General features: G+C 43.6%; 1 protein-coding gene across 5 annotated transcripts in view; it reads right to left on the bottom strand.

The window, feature by feature from the left end:
* EEF1AKMT2 (EEF1A lysine methyltransferase 2) overlaps window positions 1-20,580 on the bottom strand; it is a 47,941-nt gene extending 27,361 nt beyond the window's left edge. For 3 of the 5 annotated variants that reach the window (XR_006292576.1, XR_006292578.1, XR_006292577.1), the window contains exons 1-5: window positions 20,426-20,580; window positions 17,947-18,012; window positions 17,238-17,352; window positions 11,341-11,448; window positions 9,617-9,833 (exon numbers count right to left, since the gene is read on the bottom strand). Coding sequence is in view for 2 of the 5 variants with exons in the window: in XM_007053053.4 (XP_007053115.1) it covers window positions 8,727-8,824; window positions 9,617-9,833; window positions 11,341-11,448; window positions 17,238-17,352; window positions 17,947-18,012; window positions 20,426-20,508 (687 nt within the window). In the remaining 3 variants the exon portion in view is untranslated. Of the gene's footprint in view, window positions 1-8,291; window positions 9,442-9,616; window positions 9,834-11,340; window positions 11,449-17,237; window positions 17,353-17,946; window positions 18,013-20,425 lie in introns of those variants that run through there. The other 2 variants (XM_007053053.4, XM_037904783.2) reach the window with 2 other exon arrangements.
* Window positions 20,581-21,675: the final 1,095 nt, after the last annotated feature.

Here is a 21,675-nt window from a genome sequence, read left to right as displayed (position 1 = left end):
TTGAGAAAACCAGGCCCTTCCATTTTAAATTGTACTGGGAAAGTAAACTGTCCAGATCCCAGAATTTGGATGGGGACCTAGTTCTTCACTGAGCCTTAGTCCCATCTGTGTGGGGTCAGCAATTTGAGTTCTTCTTTTCCATTCCAGTATGTCTTGAAGAAGTTCTTAGGAAACTCCATAGCTAATCAAATTCTTTTGTATGACATCCACCCATCTAGTTTTAGGTTCTTCCAACCCTTCTTTTAATCTCTACTTCTAAGTTTAACACCCTGTTTACTACATATTCTTCTGATTTTCTTTTCACATGTTCACACCATCTAAGCCTGGATTCCTTCAGCTTTTCTATAATTGATAACACCTTCACACTTCCCCTAATTCATTTGTTCTGAACATGGTTCACCCTTGTAACTCCAAGCATTCATCTTAACATTTTCATTTCTACTGTATTCAAGATCCGCTCTTTGCTCTTCCTCAGTGCCCAGCATTAAGAGACACACAAAAGTGCAGGCCTAATTACCATCTTGTAGATCTTACTTTTCAATTTGATAGGCATTCTCCTATCACAGATCAGTCCAGTCACTTCTCTCCATTTAGTTCATGCCTTCCCTGTTCTACTAATGGGAGGTGGAGGGGCCTGGTTATTTTTTATAAATAAATGAAATAAGCATGTTTTTAAGAGGACAACTCTAGTGGCATTTCTACACATGGGACTCATTTCGAGCCACTGGGTACATATATTCCCCAAAATAATTGATTCTTGGTAAATAAAAATTCCCCTGTTCTTCACAACAAAACATTTAGTTGAAATAAGTATTTCCCTATCTTCAATGCCACACAGGGTTTTTTTAAAAATAAGGAAATATTATATAAGAAAGGTCATGAGATAAGCTAACAAAAACCAGGAAATTGAAAATGGAGGCTGATGCTCCCCTAGTTTCTGACTTCCACCTATTTGTAACCATACTATTTTTTACAAGTAAGGGGATATGTTTACATGACGGTAATTGTCACTTAGGGGAGCAGGAACTATTATATGCTGCTGTTTTTTGGTGTAATGTTTGTGGAGAGGCTTAGAGGTTAAGGAATTAATATTTTGTTTTTGGATTTCAGTATCTGGCCAGACTAAAGTGAAATCATTTTGGAGGGTCTGGGTTTTTAGAAGATATTGGATTACATCCTAAAACTAACAGAATTATAGCTCATTGGCTGCTGCTGCTCCATAGAGGGCCAGAAATGAGTAAGCATGTAATTACATCCTTTCTGTTCCTTTAGGAGAATGTTCTTCAGGTTATTACTGAGGGCCCCGGATTAAAACTGCAACTGTTTGCATTGTACTTGGTTTATATCTGAACAGGGGTATTAGGGACTCACTATATTGATTCCAAAATTAAGATTATGAAAATTTCGGTAAATTCAGAGTTGTCAGCTCTCATGGTTTTATCACAAGTCACACCATATTTAGTGATTTTAAAGGCTGCTTTCTTCCAAACATTTCTCATGCACAGTCCCTGCCAAGAGGTGAATATTTTTTAGAAGTTTGACACTCAGACAATTGAGTATTTTTTAGGTCCAATCAAAATCACTCTGATGTAAATCCATCAAACTTGTTATAAGCAGATCCTAACTAGCACGTAGGACTATTTTTTTCCAAGATCGATGGATGACCTGTCCTTCATGTGCATCTATAATTTATCTGAGAAGTGTGGATAATTCTGTAAGTTTCTCTTCACCTGATCTTAACTCACTTTGCTTTTTAAGGAGTCCTGTGGTCTTTTAGCACGCCCAGTGCTTTTTGCTAATGTAAGCTGATATGGAGTTTGTGAATTTTGTACTGATATTTCCTAACGATTGCAGGTCATTTATGACTTTGAGAAAAAAAAATCACATCCCCACTTAGCTGTGCTCTCACCTGCCTCAATCATTGGCGACCGGCGCCCATACCTCAAGATCCTGGCAGGCAGCACACACACACCCCCACCCCCACCACTGCGGGTATGGATAGTGGTGGAATCCTCACTGCCATGCTCTCCTCTTGGACCTCTGCTGTTAGCTATTTCCCATCATTCCTGGCTTCCTTCTGAGCAAAGAGGTGCCTGGCTCCTGCAGGCGCTATTGTATACAGTGACAAAGGCGGCTCCAGGATTAGTACTGCCATGCCTTGTGCTGAGGAGGGGGAAGTGGCTCTCCCTCACAGCATTCTCCTGGATCAAAGACACCTGAGTCTCTAAGTTTCTACCTTCCATCAGCAGCCTCCAGTTCCCACAGATGCTAATGCATTTTCCCAGCAGTGGAAATGTTACGGGGTCATACAATGGTAGAAATCAATGGAAAATATCTTTCCCTTAATGTGGTAGTTGGGTGTGCCACAGTTTAGGGCAACTGCAGCAGTATTTCTTCCTTGTCCTCCACCGAGGGCATCAACTCTTAGGTTTTTGGCTCCCCAGCCATCACGTCTCCTGCGCAGAGACATGTGTCTCTCCCCCTCCTGGCCGGCATTTTTCCACGCTGCACAGCTCCTTGCCTGCACTCAGAAGTCCCCAGCAAGTCAGACTGCTTAAGCGCACCTGCTTTTCTATCTTCTCAGAGGCTAATAGCCTCTGAGAAGAAGTGCTCACAGTTATAAGGTACCACCCAGCTCTTTCTAAGCAAGCACATTTATTCTTAAGGTGAAGGCATCACAGAGAAAACATATTAAAACAATAAAATAATCTTTCACTGAGTACTTGCATACCCAGAGGGGTGCATTTGTGTATACCTCCCCCTAGGGATTTTCTAGGAAATTCACTTGAGAAGTCCATTCTTGTCTGGCACATTGTTTCAAACAGTCCTGTGAAATTCATAACACTTCCCAGGGTTTACACATCTTCCCCTAGAAACGTTATGTACAATCTCACAATAGTACATAAACGTTTTTCAATACACTGCACTCCTAAAATACTTTAATTTAATTCAGTAAGATTTGTCCAGGATACTGCAAGAAATTGCTATAACTCTCTCAGGGGGGTGGTGGAATATTCGGTATATTTGTTTATCTTCCCTGGCAAAGGGTAAAATGTGTGATGTTGGAGTCTCTGGCCTGCATGGAGTGGGGGAACGTTTAACATGTCCATACTTGGGGTGTGGGTTTTGTGGGTCAGGATGGGTCTGTGGCCCGTAGAAGAAGTATGAAATTCAATGGGGCAGGATAAGGGGATCTGTAGCCGAGGAGTGGGGCAAAGGTAGAAAAACAAGGGTAGTGTTAAGGTTGGTACTAGAACCTCAACTGCACATTGCCTGAGCTCCTAGGATTTAGAAACTGTACAGCAAAAATGCCCATCATTAAAAACAGCCAAAGAAAGACATTGAATAGCATTGGAGTTATACAAGAGAACAAAGACGTTATATGGAACATTTTTGAAAGCTGCGACTTTAGTTTCTACTTTGTTGGGGGAGTGGCAGATTATTCATCAAAATTCCAGCTCCATACAATCACAACCTTTTGTGAAATTAAAGTAGACGCCATCTAATGACTACATAGACAGACGTGTCCAGTGGTTAGAGCACTGGGTTGGAATTCAAGAGACCAGGATTCTGTTTGCAGCTCTGCCACTCACCTGCCATGTGGCATTGGCTAAGTCACTTAATTTCTCTGTGCCTATGTTCCTCATCTCACCCTTTGTCCTGTCTGCTAGGGCTTTTGTTTTCACTGTTTAAAAAGCTGTGTTTTTACCACAGGATAATCAATGTGCATTAGCTCTCTCACAGTAAAATCCTAGTAGACACTAGGCACCTGTAGTTTCATTACAAGCCTTTTAATCAAGAAAAAATTCAAATTGATGAAGTTTATATTAAAGACGCACTGGAAACCTCCAGTTTTAAAAACCAAATATTAAAACAAATCAGGTTTCTGACAGAGCATCCTTCAAACTGGTCCTCTTTTTCTTCTTTTTAGAAAAAATCCTCTTTAAACCCAGTTTAGAAGGGTTTTTCTGCTCCCCTCTTTATGAGGAGTTTAGGAGTCCAGGAGAGCGGGCTGTATTTTAAAGAATCATTATTAAGGTTACAGGGACAAACCATGCCGATGTGTAGAAAGAATAGTAAATATGGCAGGCGATGAGCTTGGCTTAACAGTGAAATCCTTGCTGATCTTAAACAGCCTCACCTCAATCCCTGGAAAAATCATGGAGCAGGTCCTTAAGGAATCAATTCTGAAGCCCTTAGAGGAGAGGAAAGTGATCAGGAACAGTCAGCATGGATTCACCAAGGGCAAGTCATGCCTGACTAATCTAATTGCCTGCTATGACAAGATAACTGGCTCTGTGGATGAGGGGAAAGCAGTGGACATGTTATTCCTTGACTTTAGCAAAGCTTTTGACACAGTCTCCCACAGTATTCTTGCCAGCAAGTTAAAGAAGTATGGGCTGAATGAATGGACTATAAGGTGGATAGAAAGCTGGCTAGATTGTCGAGCTCAACGGGTAGTGATCAATGGCTCCATGTCTAGTTGGCAGCCGGTCTCAAGTGCAGTGCCCCAAGGGTCGGTCCTGGGGCCGGTTTTGTTCAATATCTTCATTAATGATCTGGAGGATGGCGTGGATTGCACCCTCAGCAAGTTTGCACATGACACTAAACTGGGAGGAGAGATAGATATGCTGGAGGGTAGGGACAGGGTACAGAGGGACCTAGACAAATTAGAGGATTGGGCCAAAAGAAATCTGATGAGGTTCAACAAGGACAAGTGCAGAGTCCTGCACTTAGGACAGAAGAATCCCGTGCACCGCTACAGACTAGGGACCGAATGATTCGGCAGCAGTTCTGCAGAAAATGACCTAGGGGTTACAGTGGACGAGAAGCTGGATATGAGTCAACAGCGTGCCCTTGTTGCCAAGAAGGCCAATGGCAATTTGGGATGTATAAGTAGGAGCATTGCCAGCAGATCGAGGGACGTGATCGTTCCCCTCTATTCGACATTGGTGAGGCCTCATCTGGAGTACTGTGTCCAGTTTTGGGCCCCCCACTACAAGAAGGATGTGAAAAAATTGGAAAACGTCCAGTAGAGGGCAACAAAAATGATTAGGGGACTGGAACACATGACTTATGAGGAGAGGCTGAGGGAACTGGGATTGTTTAGTCTGCCAAAGAGAAGAATGAGGGGGGGATTTCAGCTACCTGAAAGGGGATCCAAAGAGAATGGATCCAGACTGTTCTCAGTGGTAGCAGATGACAGAACAAGGAGTAATGGTCTCAAGTTGCAGTGGGGGAGGTTTAGGTTGGATATTAGGAAAAACTTTTTCACTAGGAGGGTGGTGAAGCACTGGAATGCGTTACCTAGGGAGGTGGTGGAATCTCCTTCCTTTGAAGTTTTTAAGGTCAGGCTTGACAAAGCCCTGGCTGGGATAATTTAGTTGGGGATTGGTCCTGCTTTGAGGAGGGGGCTGGACTAGATGACCTCCTGAGGTCCCTTCCAACCCTGATATTCTACGATTCTATGATTAGAAGAGTCTTTTGGGCATGCCCAAGAGCAGGAGAACTCGAGACTAGATGAAGAAACCACTCTGTTAGATTTATGGCTTGTGTTGACATAATGGCCCCTTCTAGAATTAAAATCTATTAATCATAGAATATCAGGGTTGGAAGAGACCTCAGGAGGTCATCTAGTCCAACCCCCTGCTCAAAGCAGGACCAATCCCCAATTTTTGCCCTGGATGCCTAAATGGCCCCCTCAAGGATTGAACTCACATCCTTGGGTTTAGCAGCCCAATGCTCAAACCACTGAGCTATCCCTCCCCGCCAACCCCACCAAACCTGCTTGGGCCACCCCATTTCTTCCACCACTTCCTGTCTACTGATTCCTCCTTTTTAGTTTTACTGCTCTTGTTACTGATAAACACCTTCTTGCAGAGCCTGAGGAACAGCACGCAGGTAAGGTCCATCCCCGAGTAATGCATGAGACCAGGAAACACAACTGACCATCAATTAAACACTGAAACTGACTATACACAGAGTGCTGACAGATGCACAAAGCAAGCAACCTGGGCGGGGAGTTCCTCTCTCTACACACTTCCAGTTACGGTAATCTTCTGAGGGTGGAGGGGGAGTTAATTGTAACAATACTAGGTACAACAGTTGCAAATGGAAAGATTATTTCCAAGTTGACGGTGCTCACTGAATAGGTGTGTGCATCTCCTCTGCACTACCAAACCCCTCCCCACCCCTTTCCCTTTCAAAGAGAGCAGGTGGGGGGAGATGTTTGAAGGCAGTGTGTAGCATCTATGCAGGCCTTGTTGCCTATCGAGCTATACTGCTGAGGAGAGCTGGGAGGGAATACTGCAGTGAGTCACAGAGCCTTAGCTTTTCCTACAAAGATACATGGGTTTGGGGAGCTGATCCACCTCTTTCCCACACCAAGGAAACCATCCAGAAGAAACTTTCTCACACAGTGGAGAATAGGGCCCATAGAAAATCTTCAAACCAGTGTTAAGATGAGAATTTATAACCTATACTGTTAAAAGCTTTGCTAAAAAAATAAAATTAAATAAAATGTCAGAGGATTGATCCAATTTCAGTTCTATCACCAATTTTGCCTGATGCACATTTATTTGTAAGAATTCTCCAAGTCAAGATTTGAATAAATAGTTGGAGAGACTTCATATTTTTATATAGTCTGCATGGATAAAAATAATCTAGATAACAGAATCTAATATTAAAAAAATAGAAATCAGTCATTTTAAAAAACAAAAGAAAGCAATAACAGGCCTAAACCATGGAAGTCTTATGGACTGAAAAATTATGGTTAAATTCCTGTTGGTTGATTAAAGGAATTTCCTGTAGTTTGCGATCATAGTTGATTTATTTTAATGCTTTTAAACCCTATATCGCTCCTAGATTAGCAAAGATTACAGATGGAAATAAAACAGAAGCCTCATAGGCAAACACCCCGTATTGGTGTGTGTGTGTCAGTTAAAATCTGCTTGTATTAGATCCACATGATCCCACATTTATTACAAAAATTCAGACCCACACTTTAAGGCTTGGGAACATCTCTCCGAAGATTTATTGTTATCTCATCAATATATCCAAGGTATGAACCGATGATGGACAACTCTTACAGGCACTAGTAGTCCTATGTGCGGCTGGAAACCTTTGGGTGGGAGGTAGTAAATACTACCCCACTGGCTATTCAAATGGTAACATCACCACATCTAACTTTTTTTTAACTTTGAACGTAGGTAAGGATACTAGGCTGCCTAAGCATATAAAGAAACATACTCATTTGGGACCAAAACCTGCTCTCTACTTCTGTTGGGTCATTTTTCAGTGGAACTAGCACAGTTCCATTGTGCAAGGAGGTGCAGAATTCGGGAATGCCACACTGGGGGCAGGTTAATGATGAAGGATCTGCTACTGTACAGCTCTTCTGGTCCTTACTTCTTGCAGAGGGGGAGCACTAGAACAGGAGCGGGGCAGCCAACGAACCTGCTCAGACTGAGAACCAGGAAAAACATTTCCTTGATGAGCAAACATGACATTCTTCTTCCATGAGAACAAATTGCCTAACAGGAGTTGTTGGATGCTTAAAATGTCATGTTTACTGCCATTTGAAAATGTGCGTGGGGCAAGTCATAAAAAAAGGAAAAATATTTCTTTCCTCTCTCTCTCCAGGCATCTGTATCATTATTCCACAAATATAAAATAATAAACGAAGAAATGAACATGGGTTAAAAACAATAATGAATATAACCAACCATGGGTTATTAGGCTGGGGATGTGGGGTTTTGTGGTCTCTGTTTGGGTTTTATGCAACTAAAATGTCATACAAAATTCATTGGAGAAGATGTTCATTAGTGGCCCTTCATAACACATTAGCATACTATAAATTAATATTGAAATAGGTAAGCATATCTGCTATTGAGAAGCTGTAATAACACCAAACAGCGTGTTTTAAGTATTTAATTGGATCGATGGTACTGATCAGTATTAGCGAGCACATATTAGAGATTCAGGAAGGGATTTTTAAAAGCACTTAGTGTTAGCCTAACTCTACTCCCACTGAAGTCAATGGACTTTGGTGGAAGTAGAAGTAGGCCAATTCTGAGCACTTATGAAAATCCCGCCCCAAAGCACTACATTACAATGTCTTCTGAGTCTTTACACCCATTTTCCTCCTTATTTAACTAAAGGTTGATTTCGGATTACACTGTAACATGCATGTTTCGTTTACAAAAATAAAATAAAATATTGCCCAGTGTTTAGATCTCAAAAGCATGTTCATTAGTACGCCAAACACCACAGAAATAAGACTTCTTGCTTTGTATGATTCAATTACTGCTTAAATTTATTTTAAACTGTTCACTAGAAACCAAAATCAAAAATAAATAGGAAAAAATATTTACACTTCAAATGCAAAACTAATGTGAATAGTTTTAGTTGGTCTCTGAAAAATTAGAGTACCACATTTTTCCTCACTTACACCCATACAATTTTGTTGAAATAAATGAAGCTATAATACAGAGAAACAGCACCAGGGCAGAATTTACCCTAGAAACATTTCAGATTTATATAACTTGCCCTGAATTTTATGGAAGTCCATTGCAGTTCAGCACATGCACTGTGTTTTATTGTGTACTCAGTGAGCAGTTATTTACACAATACTGGAGGTTTTTTCCTCTCTCTCTCTCCTTTGCATCAGGTTTACTTTGAAGTGCAGACTTTTCTCAGCTAATCTAATTTGTCTAAGATTGATGGCCTTAATTTTTTCTTTGGAAAACCAAGGCTGTTACACTGTTTCCAATCCTCCCTCCAAAGCAGAACTTGGGTGTTGGCAGCTCCTCCAGAATTTCAAATCCTGCCAGACAGAAATTAATGCTTTTATTAAGAAGTCATTTTACTCTTCCCTTGGATAACCTTTTGCAAACCACTCTTAATTCATATGGAAAACAAGCAAGTCATTTACTATGTAAGTGTATAGTACTGTGTCTTATATTGCTTCTTTATATAGCTGAAACTCCTCCATAGATAATAAAATCTTAGCTAGCTGCATTGTGTAGACTAATGAAAGAAGAGATAAGAATTTGCCAGCAATTCTAGTTCTTGGCACACTTGGGTTTCAAGCTTCAGGCATGAGATTCAGAAGCTGACTAGCAAGTAAAAGAATTCAGACCCATCAGGAGGTTCACTGAGCAAGTGACATGTGCGTGCACATGGAATGTCACAGCCTACAACTGCCAGTTCCTTTGTGACTAAGAGAAAAGCTAAAAATGTTATCCCAATTTTAAGGTGAGCTGGGTGGGTGAATGGGGGATCTATTTTAAAGACCACAGGAAAAAAGCCATATATTCTCTTCTTCTCCATAATAACTTGCCTGCAATTCTTGTTCTCTGCGGTTGGAAGGTATAAAAAAATCCTCACTCTTAAAGTGCATCTATACTGGTAAAAATGGGAAACATAATTCCATACCCATGCCTACAACAAAGGAAGCTGTAGTGAGGATAAGGCTCAGGACACACACCCACGTTTTATCACTGTGATATCTAATCCCACTCTGATAAAATAAACACGGCAATAAAAGGACATTAACATTTACCTACCAAAACCTTAAACAACCATGAATTGCAGATAACTCTGCCCAACTACTTACCTTCTCTGAACTCATTTAGCAGCTCCTCTTTGGTCCAATTACAAGAGGTCATGAGGAAAAAGCCTTCCATTTTCAATACCGTGCAGAGGGATTTCACATACTGCTTCCTCCTCTCAGCTGCATTGTCAGGATTAAGGCTTATGGCATCAAAAGTTCCCTTGTCAATACAAATCTGAAATCCTGATAGCTCAGCTGATGGAGTCAAGAAGTCTTTTACCTAAATCAAAAGTGTACAACTATGTAAATAATCATCTTTTATTTGGGAAGTGATGCATCTCTAATGTAGACTAGTGCTTTCATTTGTGAGGGTACAAAAATTGACAACACCTAAGTGTCATGGAAAAAGATAACACTCACAACAGACTTGAGATCAGCTGAAGCAGTTTCAGGCTTTATTCCAAGCACACAATACAGCACCTAGTGGTTAAGGAGCCAGGCAGCCATTTCACCGAGCAGACACTGACTGGCACTCACTGAGCTCTTATATAGCCAGCCTGGGCATCCTCTGGTGGGCAATGACCAATATGGGGTAAACTATACTAATTCAGTTACAAATTCTGCAAAGGCTGCATGAGTACCTTACAGACAGGATCAAGTCCATCCCTACATGGGCTGCATGAGTTCCTTACACTAGGTCTATTTGGGAAGTGCTTACCATGCAAGTTCTTTGCATAATTTTGATGCCATGTCAATTTGATTCTCCCTTTGCATTATGCAAAAATCTTTAGTTGAACCCAGCTACCTGCCTACCTATTTGAAGTGCGTAGCTGGGCTCCATTACAGTAGTATTTAAGCACCTCACAATCTTTAATGTATTTGGAAGTTCATTCTACGGTATTATTATTTACTATTTGCAGTGTGGCAGCACTGAGAGGCCCCAGTCATGGACCTGGGTCCCAGAGTGCTAGGCAGCATATAAACAGAACAAAACTGACACAGCCCAAGGAGTTTATGATCTATTCTAAGGCTATGTATACGCTGCCGCGGTAAGTTGACCTACGCTATGCAACTCCAGCTACTTGAATAATGGAGCTGGCGTCGACGTACCTTAGGTCGAGTTACTGCGGGGGGGGTCTCCCGTCGACTTACCTTACTCTTCTTGTCAGGGGTAGAGTATGGGGTCGACTGGAGAGCGCTCTGTTGTCGATTTGGCGGGTCTTTACTAGACCCACTAAATAGACTGCCGGTGGATCGATCTCAGAGCGTCGATCCCCGCTGTAGCGTAGACCTACCCTCAGTATAAGAAAAGAGAACATCCAGATGGGAGAAGCACAAGGTAACAATGAGATAAAAGTGGTCAGCATGAAAAGCAGTGGTCTCTGTACACCAGCTGCCTAACCATTGTTGAATTTTTTGTAGTTTGACATATTTAGTCTGCTATTCCTTACCTGAAAGTCAGAGTATATAATCTAGAACACAGAATTGATCTTTTAAAGTGTGATGTAGTCTCTCCCCTTGCTCAGGGATGACACTCTTGTTCGACTAAATGGGAGTTTTGCACAGGTGTCAAAGGGAGTAAAATCTTCACCAACCAAGAAATCTTCTGGTAAATACAGACATATTAATAAACTGTTGGTTAGAGTTCTCCTCAAGTGAGCAGAACTACAATTAGATTTCAAAAAATGTAGTCAGTATATTAACGTGTCTGAAATCAAGTGACTCGAATAATCTCTCAAGATCAATTGCTTTCTATTTTCCTTAACATAATCTCTCTGAACACTTACCTGCAATTTAATATTAGACAGCCCTTCTTTCTCTATTATGTTTTGAGAAAGTTGTATTGCAGAAGGAGAGTAATCAATTCCAGTGAGATTAGTGTAACCACATTTTGCCTAGAGAAAGAGAGAGAATCTTACTCAATGTGCTAGCAAACTATCCTTACTCAGCAGGTCTGCTCCCTGTGTATAATCCAAGTCAATTCTAGTCATCCTAATGACAAAAAAAAGCTTTTACTCATTTTTATTCCTGATACCTCTGTAGAACCAAAAAAGCTATGGGAGCACGAGCTGTTATTCTATTTTGTTTTGTACATCATCAACAGAATTGTCAACTAAGAGCTAGTTCCTTCCAATAGGTGGAAAACTGAGCAGAACCATGACAAGTAACACGCTACAGAAGTAGTTGTAAAAAACAATAATACATCCTCTAATCTGCACCAAAAAGGAAACTAGAAAACAGGCATTTCCATACAGATCACAACAACGGTCAGTATCAGATGATTCAAAGGAAGGAGTAAATCCTCCATACTGGACAATTATACAATAACATAGCTATGGGAAAATTTGTTTCTTAAATTCAGGCAGGTACTTGATTTGTCCTGAAGCATACTGAAATCCCTAATACCTTTTATCCTCGCTGGTGTAACTACATATGACATTCTGATTATTCACATTAACATCTAATCCTTATTTGAATGCTACTGGGTTCTTTGCTTCAGTATCATCAGCGAGTTCCACAAGCCAATTACGTGCTGTGCCACACAGACATTGAGTTAGACTCTGTACTCAATAAACCAGTGCAGAGGGCAGAGCGCAGAGGTAATGTGTTAATGGCAAACCTTTTGTTAAGCAGATGAGTTACTACATCTTGTACCTGCTGGCGTTTTACCAGAGAGTGTGTGGTTTCATTCCTAGATAGAATGAATTGCAAAAATGAAGTCTGAATGTCACAAGTGGCCAGGTCTGAATCCACCATGGAAGGTGCGATCTTCTGGCCAGCAGCAGATATAAGTAGGTGTTTTTATGACAAGATGGCCATTTGTGAATCCAATGGCATTAAGAAGTTCAAAGTTATCCAAGGCTGTGCACTGACTTAATAGGAAGGCTGATGCCCTGCATAGCAGCGGATATACAAAGACACGCTTTTTGCAGCACGTTCTTCCTAACAGCATAACCTCTGTGAGTTCAGCTTTAACTAGCTGCTTTTAATCCAGTCTCTAAATTTTAGCTAAACATCAGGAAAGCTGAGAGACTGTGTTGTTCACATTTGGCATGGAGAGATCTGACAAAAAGCTGTGTACGGCTGTGTACTTCTGCCCCTGTTGTCTTCCCAGAACACCCAGCCTTGCAAGTCTTCATAGTTGAGGGCTATGGGGGTGGAAGAACAGTCCCCAAACCAGCCCTCTCAATTTGGTGTTTGAGGAACAACATGATTCACTTCAGGGAGTTTCTGCTCACCCTACAGCTTCACCTACATTCTCTTGGTACAGGACAGGAGTGTTTGGAGATCAATGATATTGAATACTGCAGTGTGCTCCAGCTGAATGTATGTGGACTAACTACCCTCTTCTACAGCGAGGAAAAAAAAATCACACATCAGAGCAACCAATGATGTCTCTGTACCATGCCCTGACCAATGGTACTGGTAGTTGATGTTGGAAAATGCTTTTTGCTGGTTTCTTGATTAGCGTGCTTAGAAAAAGGAGGTTAAATACTGGGTCATAGTTTTCGAGGTCACTAGCACTGAGCAATGGTTTCTTTAGTGTTTGCCAGATTATTGCATGTTCTGAATTGGGTGGTAGATTTCCCTCATTAAAGAATGTACTGACAATCTCTGTTAATAGGGAGTCACATGTTTTCTGCTCTTTGCTATTCAAGAAACAGAGAGGTCAGAGTCATAAGTGGTGCCCTGATTGCCCTATCAGTCTTTCCATTGCTATTAATAGTGAATGGGCTAAATTCCTGGTGCTGTATCCAGGAAAAGGTAGCTGAAGGAGAAAAGCTCGTCACAAACACAGGCAGGAGAAGTCACAGCTGCTCTGAGAGTCAGAACACTAGACACTCAATAAGCAGGTCCACAGGCTCCTCATGATACACATATGTCAAAGAGCAAGAGGACCCAACATTGTGGGTGGTGGGATAACAAATACGGGGAGCAAAGACAGAAAGAAAAGAGGAAAAAAATAAAGGAAAGGACGACAGTTTTCAAGAGCTTGTCTCTTGGAACTTGCGGAATGGCAGTTTCCCCACCTTGCCTGTATGATACATGCAACAATGTGAGTATTGTACCCACTAGCGGGTGCTTTGGCTTGTGGATGGGTATCAGGATCTGTTAGCATCACAATGGTCACTCATGTGGTGTACCTGCTTATGGTATGTTGGCATATGGCATTCTGTGTCTGCTTGACTTCTTCTAGAGCCACCTACTTTTGTCAGTATGCTTTTCCTCATCTATATACAGCCTGCTGCACAGGAGTTAATGCCTCAACCAGCATTAACCTCCATGGGAATAATTTTTCTTAGTACAGTAACTCCCCACTTAATATGCTTTTGCTTAACGCTGTTTCGATCCTACGTCCCTGCTCAATTAGAGAACATGCTCCATTTAAAGTTTTGCAATGCTTCGCTACAATGTCGTTTGGCTGCCTGCTTTGTCCACAGCTGGTAGCCCCCATATCAGCTCCCCTATGCCCCCCACACAGCGCCTCCCACCCGCAGGCAGACCCCGCAGATCAGTGCCTTCCCCCTCCTCCCTGCGGCAATCAGCTGGCTTGCAGCGTTCAGGAGGGAGGGGGGAGGATCGAGGACTTGGCGCCCAGGCTCCCCCTCCCTCCCCTGCCTCCCGAACGCCGCAAACCAGGTGATTGCGACGGGCAGGAAGCAGGGAAGCGAGGGGGGAGGCTGCGAGCAGAGTCCTCGCTCCTCCCCCCACCCTCCTGCCCCCTGAACATCGCAAGCCAGCTAACTGCTGCGGGCAGGAGGAAGGAGCAAGGACGCAGCATGCAGCCTCCCCCGTCCCTCCCCTGCCTCCGGCAATCAGCTGGCTTGCAGTGTTCAGGAGGCAGGGGAGGGAGGGGGAGCCTGTGCGCCGTGTCCTCGCTCCTCCGCCCTCCCTCCTGAATGCCGCAAGCCAGCTGATTGCTCTGGGCAGGAGGCAGGGAAGGGACGGGGGAGGAGCAATGAAGCGGCATGCGGAGTAAAGGGGGCTGGGAGGGTAAGAAGAGGCGGGTTAAGGGTGGGGGTTTGGGGGAAGGGGTGGAGTGAGCAGGCCGAGGGTTGAGCCCCCCGCCCCTGGTGCTTGCAGAGTAGGGGAAGCTTCCGCTGCTGCTGCGCAACGTGCTTCTCCTAGCCTACAGCATCTTCAGCCTCCTTGCCTGCCTCACTGTCTCCAGTGCCAGTGGGCTGTGCCTGTGTGGGGTAAGGCGGGGGCACCTCCCAACTATAGTACTGTATGGCAAAAAAAAAATTTCCCTGGAACCTAACCCCCCCCCCCATTTACATTCATTCTTATGGGGAAATTGGATTCGCTTAACATCCTTTCACTTAAAGTCGCATTTTTCAGGAACATAATTACAACGTTAAGTGAGGAGTTACTGTATAATCCCACTTATTGTTCCTGACTGTTTATACATATGTCTACTTTTCCCCTGGGAACCAAGATATGACTTCACTTCACCTCTTCTTGCTCTGATGACAGCCCACCACATAACCTGTACAACCACCTTCCAGAGATGTTCCATCCTATTTAATTAACTTCATTTCAGCACTGCAGTTTCTATGGAATTATCAGGTCCCAACTTCCAGCTGTAGAATTTTATTACTGTTGATGATGCATGGGCCAGAAGAATCCCAGCATTACTTCCAGATCCTGGGCTGAGGTTACAGAGCTGCCAGTTGGAAAAACTCATGCTTTTTCTTATAAACTGAGCAAATCTCATCTTGAGTTGAGAGTAAACAATCAACATCTCAGTCATTTTTCAGACTAGTACTTCACTTAAAAATAACTTTCCTGGTCAAACCACAATACTTTGGGGCACTTTATATCCTCAGGGATAATTTTTCGGGGGATGGGGGAATGCTAATAGCCTTTAGAAGTGGGTTTCCCATATCATCATTACCTTTCCTGATATGGAATAAAAATTCACTACATGTTTACAAGATACATCAGAGGTTAGATTCAAGGATTGTAGAATACTCAAGTATGATCCAAAATAAAAACACTTTCACTGCAGAAGAATGTAGTTAACAGTAAATTTAAAATTATTAGCTTTCAAATTAACATCTCTAATGAGATAGATGGGACAGTTATACTTCTCGGTGCTACTGTTTCTGTCTATCTGCAGATTCAGGAAGACAAGACAGCATTGGCTCACATTCATGGAGACTATAAACTTTAAAAAAAATACAAGAGCTGCACACAAACTTAAATTCTGCTTTAACTGCTAGAGCCTATGGAGAAGTGCTAGTACAGTGAATGCCATATACCGACTCAGTCTAAACCAGCTGGGACATTCTACCAAAGCATTTAATCAAAAATGTGAAAAGGAACACAAAACTACTCATAACTAAACTTACTGAAGATCGCTCAACTTCATGCCCTATTGTGCCCCTGTGAAATAACAATATCAGCTTTCAAAACATACTTGGTGCTCTGTTTCCACCTCAAGAGAAAAATTATCACTGTTTTGTTTGTTTTTAATTAAAGGGATACCATCAACTTAAAAAACAACACTTCTGCCTGAAAATATTTTAACTACTATTTTTACAAGTAATGCTAAGGGTAGTATAACCAAGATGAAAGGGGGGAATGTCTCTATTTTGTGCATTTGACAGCCCTTTGTGTATCAATTTCACTATTTCCAATATACAGTATGTCAATTCTCTCTATTGTTATTGTGGGTCTTATACACAGCAATAGAGCAGAGGAAAGCATTTTAAAATATAAGAAAATATCATAGTAAATCTACGAACACTGGCAGGGGAATTTAGGAGCTGGTACAGAACCGGAATTTATTTATAACAGTTTTTGAAACTGATTAGATTTCAATTTACAATTCCCTTTAAAGTACTCAGAGAAACAGAAGACATTCACAAGAAGTTGTAATCTAAACCAGTGGTTCTCAACCAGGGGTCCACGGCCCACTGGGGGGCTGGGAGCAGGATTCAGGGGGTCCGCGAAGCAGGATCGGCGTTCGACTTTCTGCCGTGGGCCCAAGCAAGTGTAAGCCCCACCACCTGGGGCTGAAGCCTGGAGCTCCAAGCCCTGCCACCTAGGGCTGAAGCCGAAGCCTGAGCAACTTAGCTTCACGAGGCCTCCGGCAACTGCCCTCCTTGCTACCCCCTAATGCTGGCCTTGGCTTTTATATGCAGAAAAACAGTTGTTGTGGCACAGACGCACCGTGGAATTTTTATAGCATAATGTGGGGGCCTCAGAAAGAAAAAGGTGGAGAATCCCTGATCTAAACAGCTCTGGCAAAAGAATAGCTCCTCTTTCATCCAGTAAAACAAAACTTCACTCTAGTTTGCTAGAGCTGGTATTTTTAAAAGTCCCTAAAGGAGTTAGGTGCCCAAACACCATTGAAATTCAGTGAGACTTGGGTGCCTAACTCCCTTAGGCTGCATGGCAAACCTGCTGCTATCACACACTACCAGTTTTCGTTTGCTGATGTTCTCTAACCGAGTGAATTTCAATCAGTACAACTACATCAATTAAAGTAAAAGACTGTATGCACAACAACCAATGTGCTCTTGATGGGAAAACACTCTATGGCAGTTTTAATTTAAGTTTTGTTTTGCTTTTTATAATGTCAGCATCAGCTGAAACTAGCAAATATTCTCTCATTTGCAGTAAATGTATATACTCTGTTCTTAGCCTTGATTCTGTAATTTTACAAAATACCAACCAATTCAACAAGTAAAACACCATTTCCAGTTCCAATGTCAAGCACAGAGCTGTCCAGAGGGATCTTTTGTTTTTCCATCCATCTGATTAAACGAATCATGCTTTCTTCTCCAAACCTATCAGAAACAGAGGCTTGAGTAATCAACATATCCAGGACACATGAAAGGCACAGCAGCAACTGTACTTCATCTCTCCCCCTATCTGGCATTCGTAAAGCACCTGTCACTATAGCATCTAGGCAACAACCTATATAGATCATAGTCCAAGTCTGATTTGTTTAAGTTTTAAGTAAACCAAATGGCTTAAAACCCACTGGGATTAGCAGTACTTGAAACTAAGGCCCTCTTTATGGCCACATAAAATAAAGACTGCATTGGAAGCTTCCCTAGGCTGCCTATTTAATTCTTAGCCTCTGATGATAATAATGGATGTCCTTGGTGATATGAGTATGTGCCTAGTAGTAAAACAGACTGCAACCACCAACTCATGGCACACACAACAACTAATTTTCAGGGGGTAACTAACAATTTTCAGTCACAACAGATTTGGGCCAAATAGGAATTGGTGACTCCAAGGTAAAAAGCTCCATATCATATTACTAATACTTTGAACTACCCAGTGACCCAATGAGTTTTTTATTTTGCTTTTACTATATATATTTTCAAAAGCATCAAAATATGCATATGTCCATTAATAGTTATTCTATTTACCAAATTTCCCCAGCATCTCCACTCTCTTGAAAAATCTGTAATTCACTTTCATATGCAGCATCCCAGCTAAAGAGGAAGAGAGGACAGAATATGAAATTAACACAGGAATGACTTAGATGAACGATCAGGAAAAAAGGGCACAGGTGGAGATTATATTCAAAGATCATACACCCCATGTCCAACCCATAAGCTGTTGAATTTCCCAAATTAGACATGTGCATCAAAACAAAGGGCTGGATCTTCAGCTCCGGTTGAGTAGTGTATAGCACAACCCAGGAGGGGTATGGGGGTGGGAGGCAACAGTGTGTTTTTGCATTCCCCTGACCCTGGGGTTGTTCTGCACATTGAGTTAGTCCTCCAGAGTAGGTCAGACTGTTATAACCTCCACTAGCTGCCAACAGCCCCAACAGATTGTTGTAGGAGCTAGGAATTGCTGGGAGCCCCAGTCACATCTCTTTATCCCATACCACACTTCCTATACAGGCAACCAATATTTAAGAGGTGGCATGGGAATAGCTTTGGTGACTATATGCCAAGGCTAACCCAGGGGAGATTCTCCAGTGGTTGGATCCCATTGGATGGAAGAGTGTAAAGTTGCCAAAGTACATCAAAAGTCTCCATCTTGCAAGGACAGCACATGTTCCAATAAGCATTTTAATGCCAAGTTAGATCAATAAGGTTATAATGGTGTTTGTCATACTCATATGCTGTAATGTTCCTTTTCTGGAGCCTTGCAGCACCCATAAAGGTGTGAAGCTCCTTACAAACTCTGAGAACATCAAGCAAAAATAAAAGAAATCACTGCCAATCTGATCCTTACAAAACCTGAGACACAAATGAATGGCATATTAAGTGATTTTATGATCCATATTAGAACTCATTACGTTCGCCATGGTATTGCTCAGTCAAAGGTTTATTTGTATATTATACATACTGATGTGGAACATTTTGTCCACAATACAAATAACTCTGGATGATCAGAGTGAACTGAAAAGGTGCAGGTTGATAGATATGAACTGCATTGAGGGGAAAAAATTAGATTTTTCTGACTGCTCTTGAGATTGAGCTTAAAGCCTGAAACATTATAGCTCATGTTTAAATTTTGGATTTTAAAATGGAACTGCTTTTGAGTTGTAGGATTATAAAAAGCTTTCAGAACCACCAACTTCTAAGGGTTTTCATTTTTATACCAATTACCATGATGTATTTTTCACAAAGAGTCCAAAAAACTTCTTTTAAACAACTTTTTTTTTCCTGTAGCAGGTGATGAAGAATAATTGGAAAATTGTACAATGTACTAAGGATTCATTCCTCAGGTTCAAGAGAAAATACTAGGCCTAGAACACATTGCTACATACTTAAGGTCACATGCTCTCCTCCTAAACTCTACAATCAAATTAAAAAAGGGAAAAAGACTGAAACAAGGAGAGATGCAACTAACTTTGCTGAGATCTAGTGCCTGGGGAAAATATCATTAATTAATGAGAAATTACAAAAAGCTGACAATTTTTACTTCACAATTGTCTACATGGGGAAATTGCCCAGAATAGCTATTAAGGAGTAAACTATTCTGCTTTGAAATAAATCACACTTTGATTATTCTGGAATAGAGTGTCCACAGGGGGAGCTATTCTGGAATAGCTAGAGCAGTCAATTTCTCTGTGTAGACAAGCCCAAAGGGTATCAGCAGGGAGGTTTGATTTCCAGCTCAGGAAAGAATACATTATATATGCTAGCTCTGCTGCAGCTCACACGCTATAAATGGCAGCGTGATCCCGAGATGCTGGAACAATTTTCCTAGTGGGGGTGCTGAGAGCCAAAGAACCAAACTGTAAACATTGTATATAACGGAAACCACTTCAAGGCAGGGTTGCGCCAGCACCCCCTACACCCGTAGTTCCAGCACCTGTGGTGTGATCAAAGGTATGGGCAGCACCCAAGTACAACCCTTCCTGATCCCAGGGAACATGCACCCAGCCACCACCTGCATCGCCAAAGCCACATCGCTATTTTAATGCCCTAAGGCAACTTGCCAGCCTGCCCGCCCAAGGCAGCCTAGGGGAGGCAGGAACCAAGGTCCCAGTGAATGCCAATGGGCTTTGGGACTAGGGTTGCCAACCGCTTGCCCTGGAGTCTCCAGGAACTAAAGAGGAATCTTTAATTAAAGATTACGTCAAGTGATGAAACCCCCCCAGGAACAGGGCCAACCCAAACTAGCAACCCTCCTTGGGAGCCGAACAGCCGCAGCCCCTCTGAAAAGCCCGGCCCTGAGCCCGTGGCCTGCCCGCGGGGGAGCGACACCCAGCCGCCAGGGCCGGGCACCGGGCGGGGCCCCGCCCGCAGCCTCCCGGCCTCCCCAGGCGGGTGGAGATACCCGTGCGCCCGCCAGAGGCGGGGCGAGGCGCGGCTGCGGTCTCCAAGGTGCTGGGCAGGCCCCGGGCCCGGCACCGCTCCGCGCCGCGCCCCGCCCGGGACTCACTGCTCTTTGGTCCCCAGGGCCGACGGGCCGAAGCCGAGCCCCAGCCCCGGGGAGTCACGTGGCCGCTCCCCGGCGACACTCATCCTCCCGGCGGCCGAGAAGCCGGAAGTCCCCGCGTACCATAGAGTGCAGGTGGGCTTGAGCACACCAGGCGGCCAGCCCCTCTAGGCTATTGGAGGACTTTTCCTATGCCGCGGGCTGCTGGAGGGATGGCCGAGGGGAGTGGGGGTTGTGGAAGCTGTGCTCGAGCCCGGCCGCGGGATCGGGGCTGCTCCTGCTAGGGTCCGGCTCAGTTGCGCTTGAGTTGTGCCCTTCTGGGGGGGTGCAGGGTCAGACGTGGGTCATCTCAGCAAGGGGTCCCTGTCTCACACACACACACACACACCGGGCGGCGGACAGCGTTTTACAAAAGCAGCCGGTTCTTGCAACGCTTTGCACACGCGTGTGGCTCCCGCTGTGGGTCTCGCTGACCCCAGTGGGTCGCTGGACGTTGATCTCAGCTCGGGCTCTCCAGACCAGTAGGTGCCAAGCGCACCTGTGCAGCAAGACCAGGGAAGAAGGGGCTGAGACCGGCTTCGGAGAGAGACTATATGGCACATGCGGTGTGCACGTGAGAGAATGACTGTCTGGTGGGACTTTTCTGTCTACGGGGACTATGATAGCAGAGAGCCAGCGCTGATTAATCAGCGAGCATTGCTTAACTAGAGGGGAGATGAAAGACAAGGGAATCCTTATTTCTTGAACAATGGCATTGAGTGGGGTTAAGGGCAAGGGGGCTCTGGGTACACAGCCCCCTATCATGGCATGCTTATAACCTTTTTAGATTCTTATAAGTTTTTTTGCTGCACAACTAGGGACTATGGCGGGGTGGGCAAACTTTTTGGCCCGAGGGCCGCATCTGGGTGGGGAAATTGCGTGCAGGGCACAAACAGCTCCCTCTCCCAGTGCCCTACTTTGGGTGCACTGAGCATGCCCAGTAACCTTCACTGTTGTCACTGCCCTCTCTCTGCCCTTACGTCTCCTTACGATTTGCTGCCTCCCCTTTGGAGGGGTTTAAAAGGATTAAGGGGGGCAGATCGCAGCTGGGGAGGGGGGGTGTCAGGATCTGAGCAGGGGGCAGAAATTTACTGGCAGGGGGGATCAAGCCATTGTAGGTAGCGGCAGAAAAGGGGCCGAAGGGGGAAAATCAGGGGTGGGGGGTGGTAGCCGGGGTTAAGCCCCGGGGAGGGGGGAGACTCTGCCAGACCCTG

Source organism: Chelonia mydas, chromosome 7 (genome assembly GCF_015237465.2).
Source record: "Chelonia mydas isolate rCheMyd1 chromosome 7, rCheMyd1.pri.v2, whole genome shotgun sequence".
Lineage (NCBI taxonomy): Eukaryota > Metazoa > Chordata > Testudines > Cheloniidae > Chelonia > Chelonia mydas.
The sequence above is the reverse complement of the archived record's forward strand: the minus strand, read 5'-3'. Positions and strand labels throughout refer to the sequence as shown.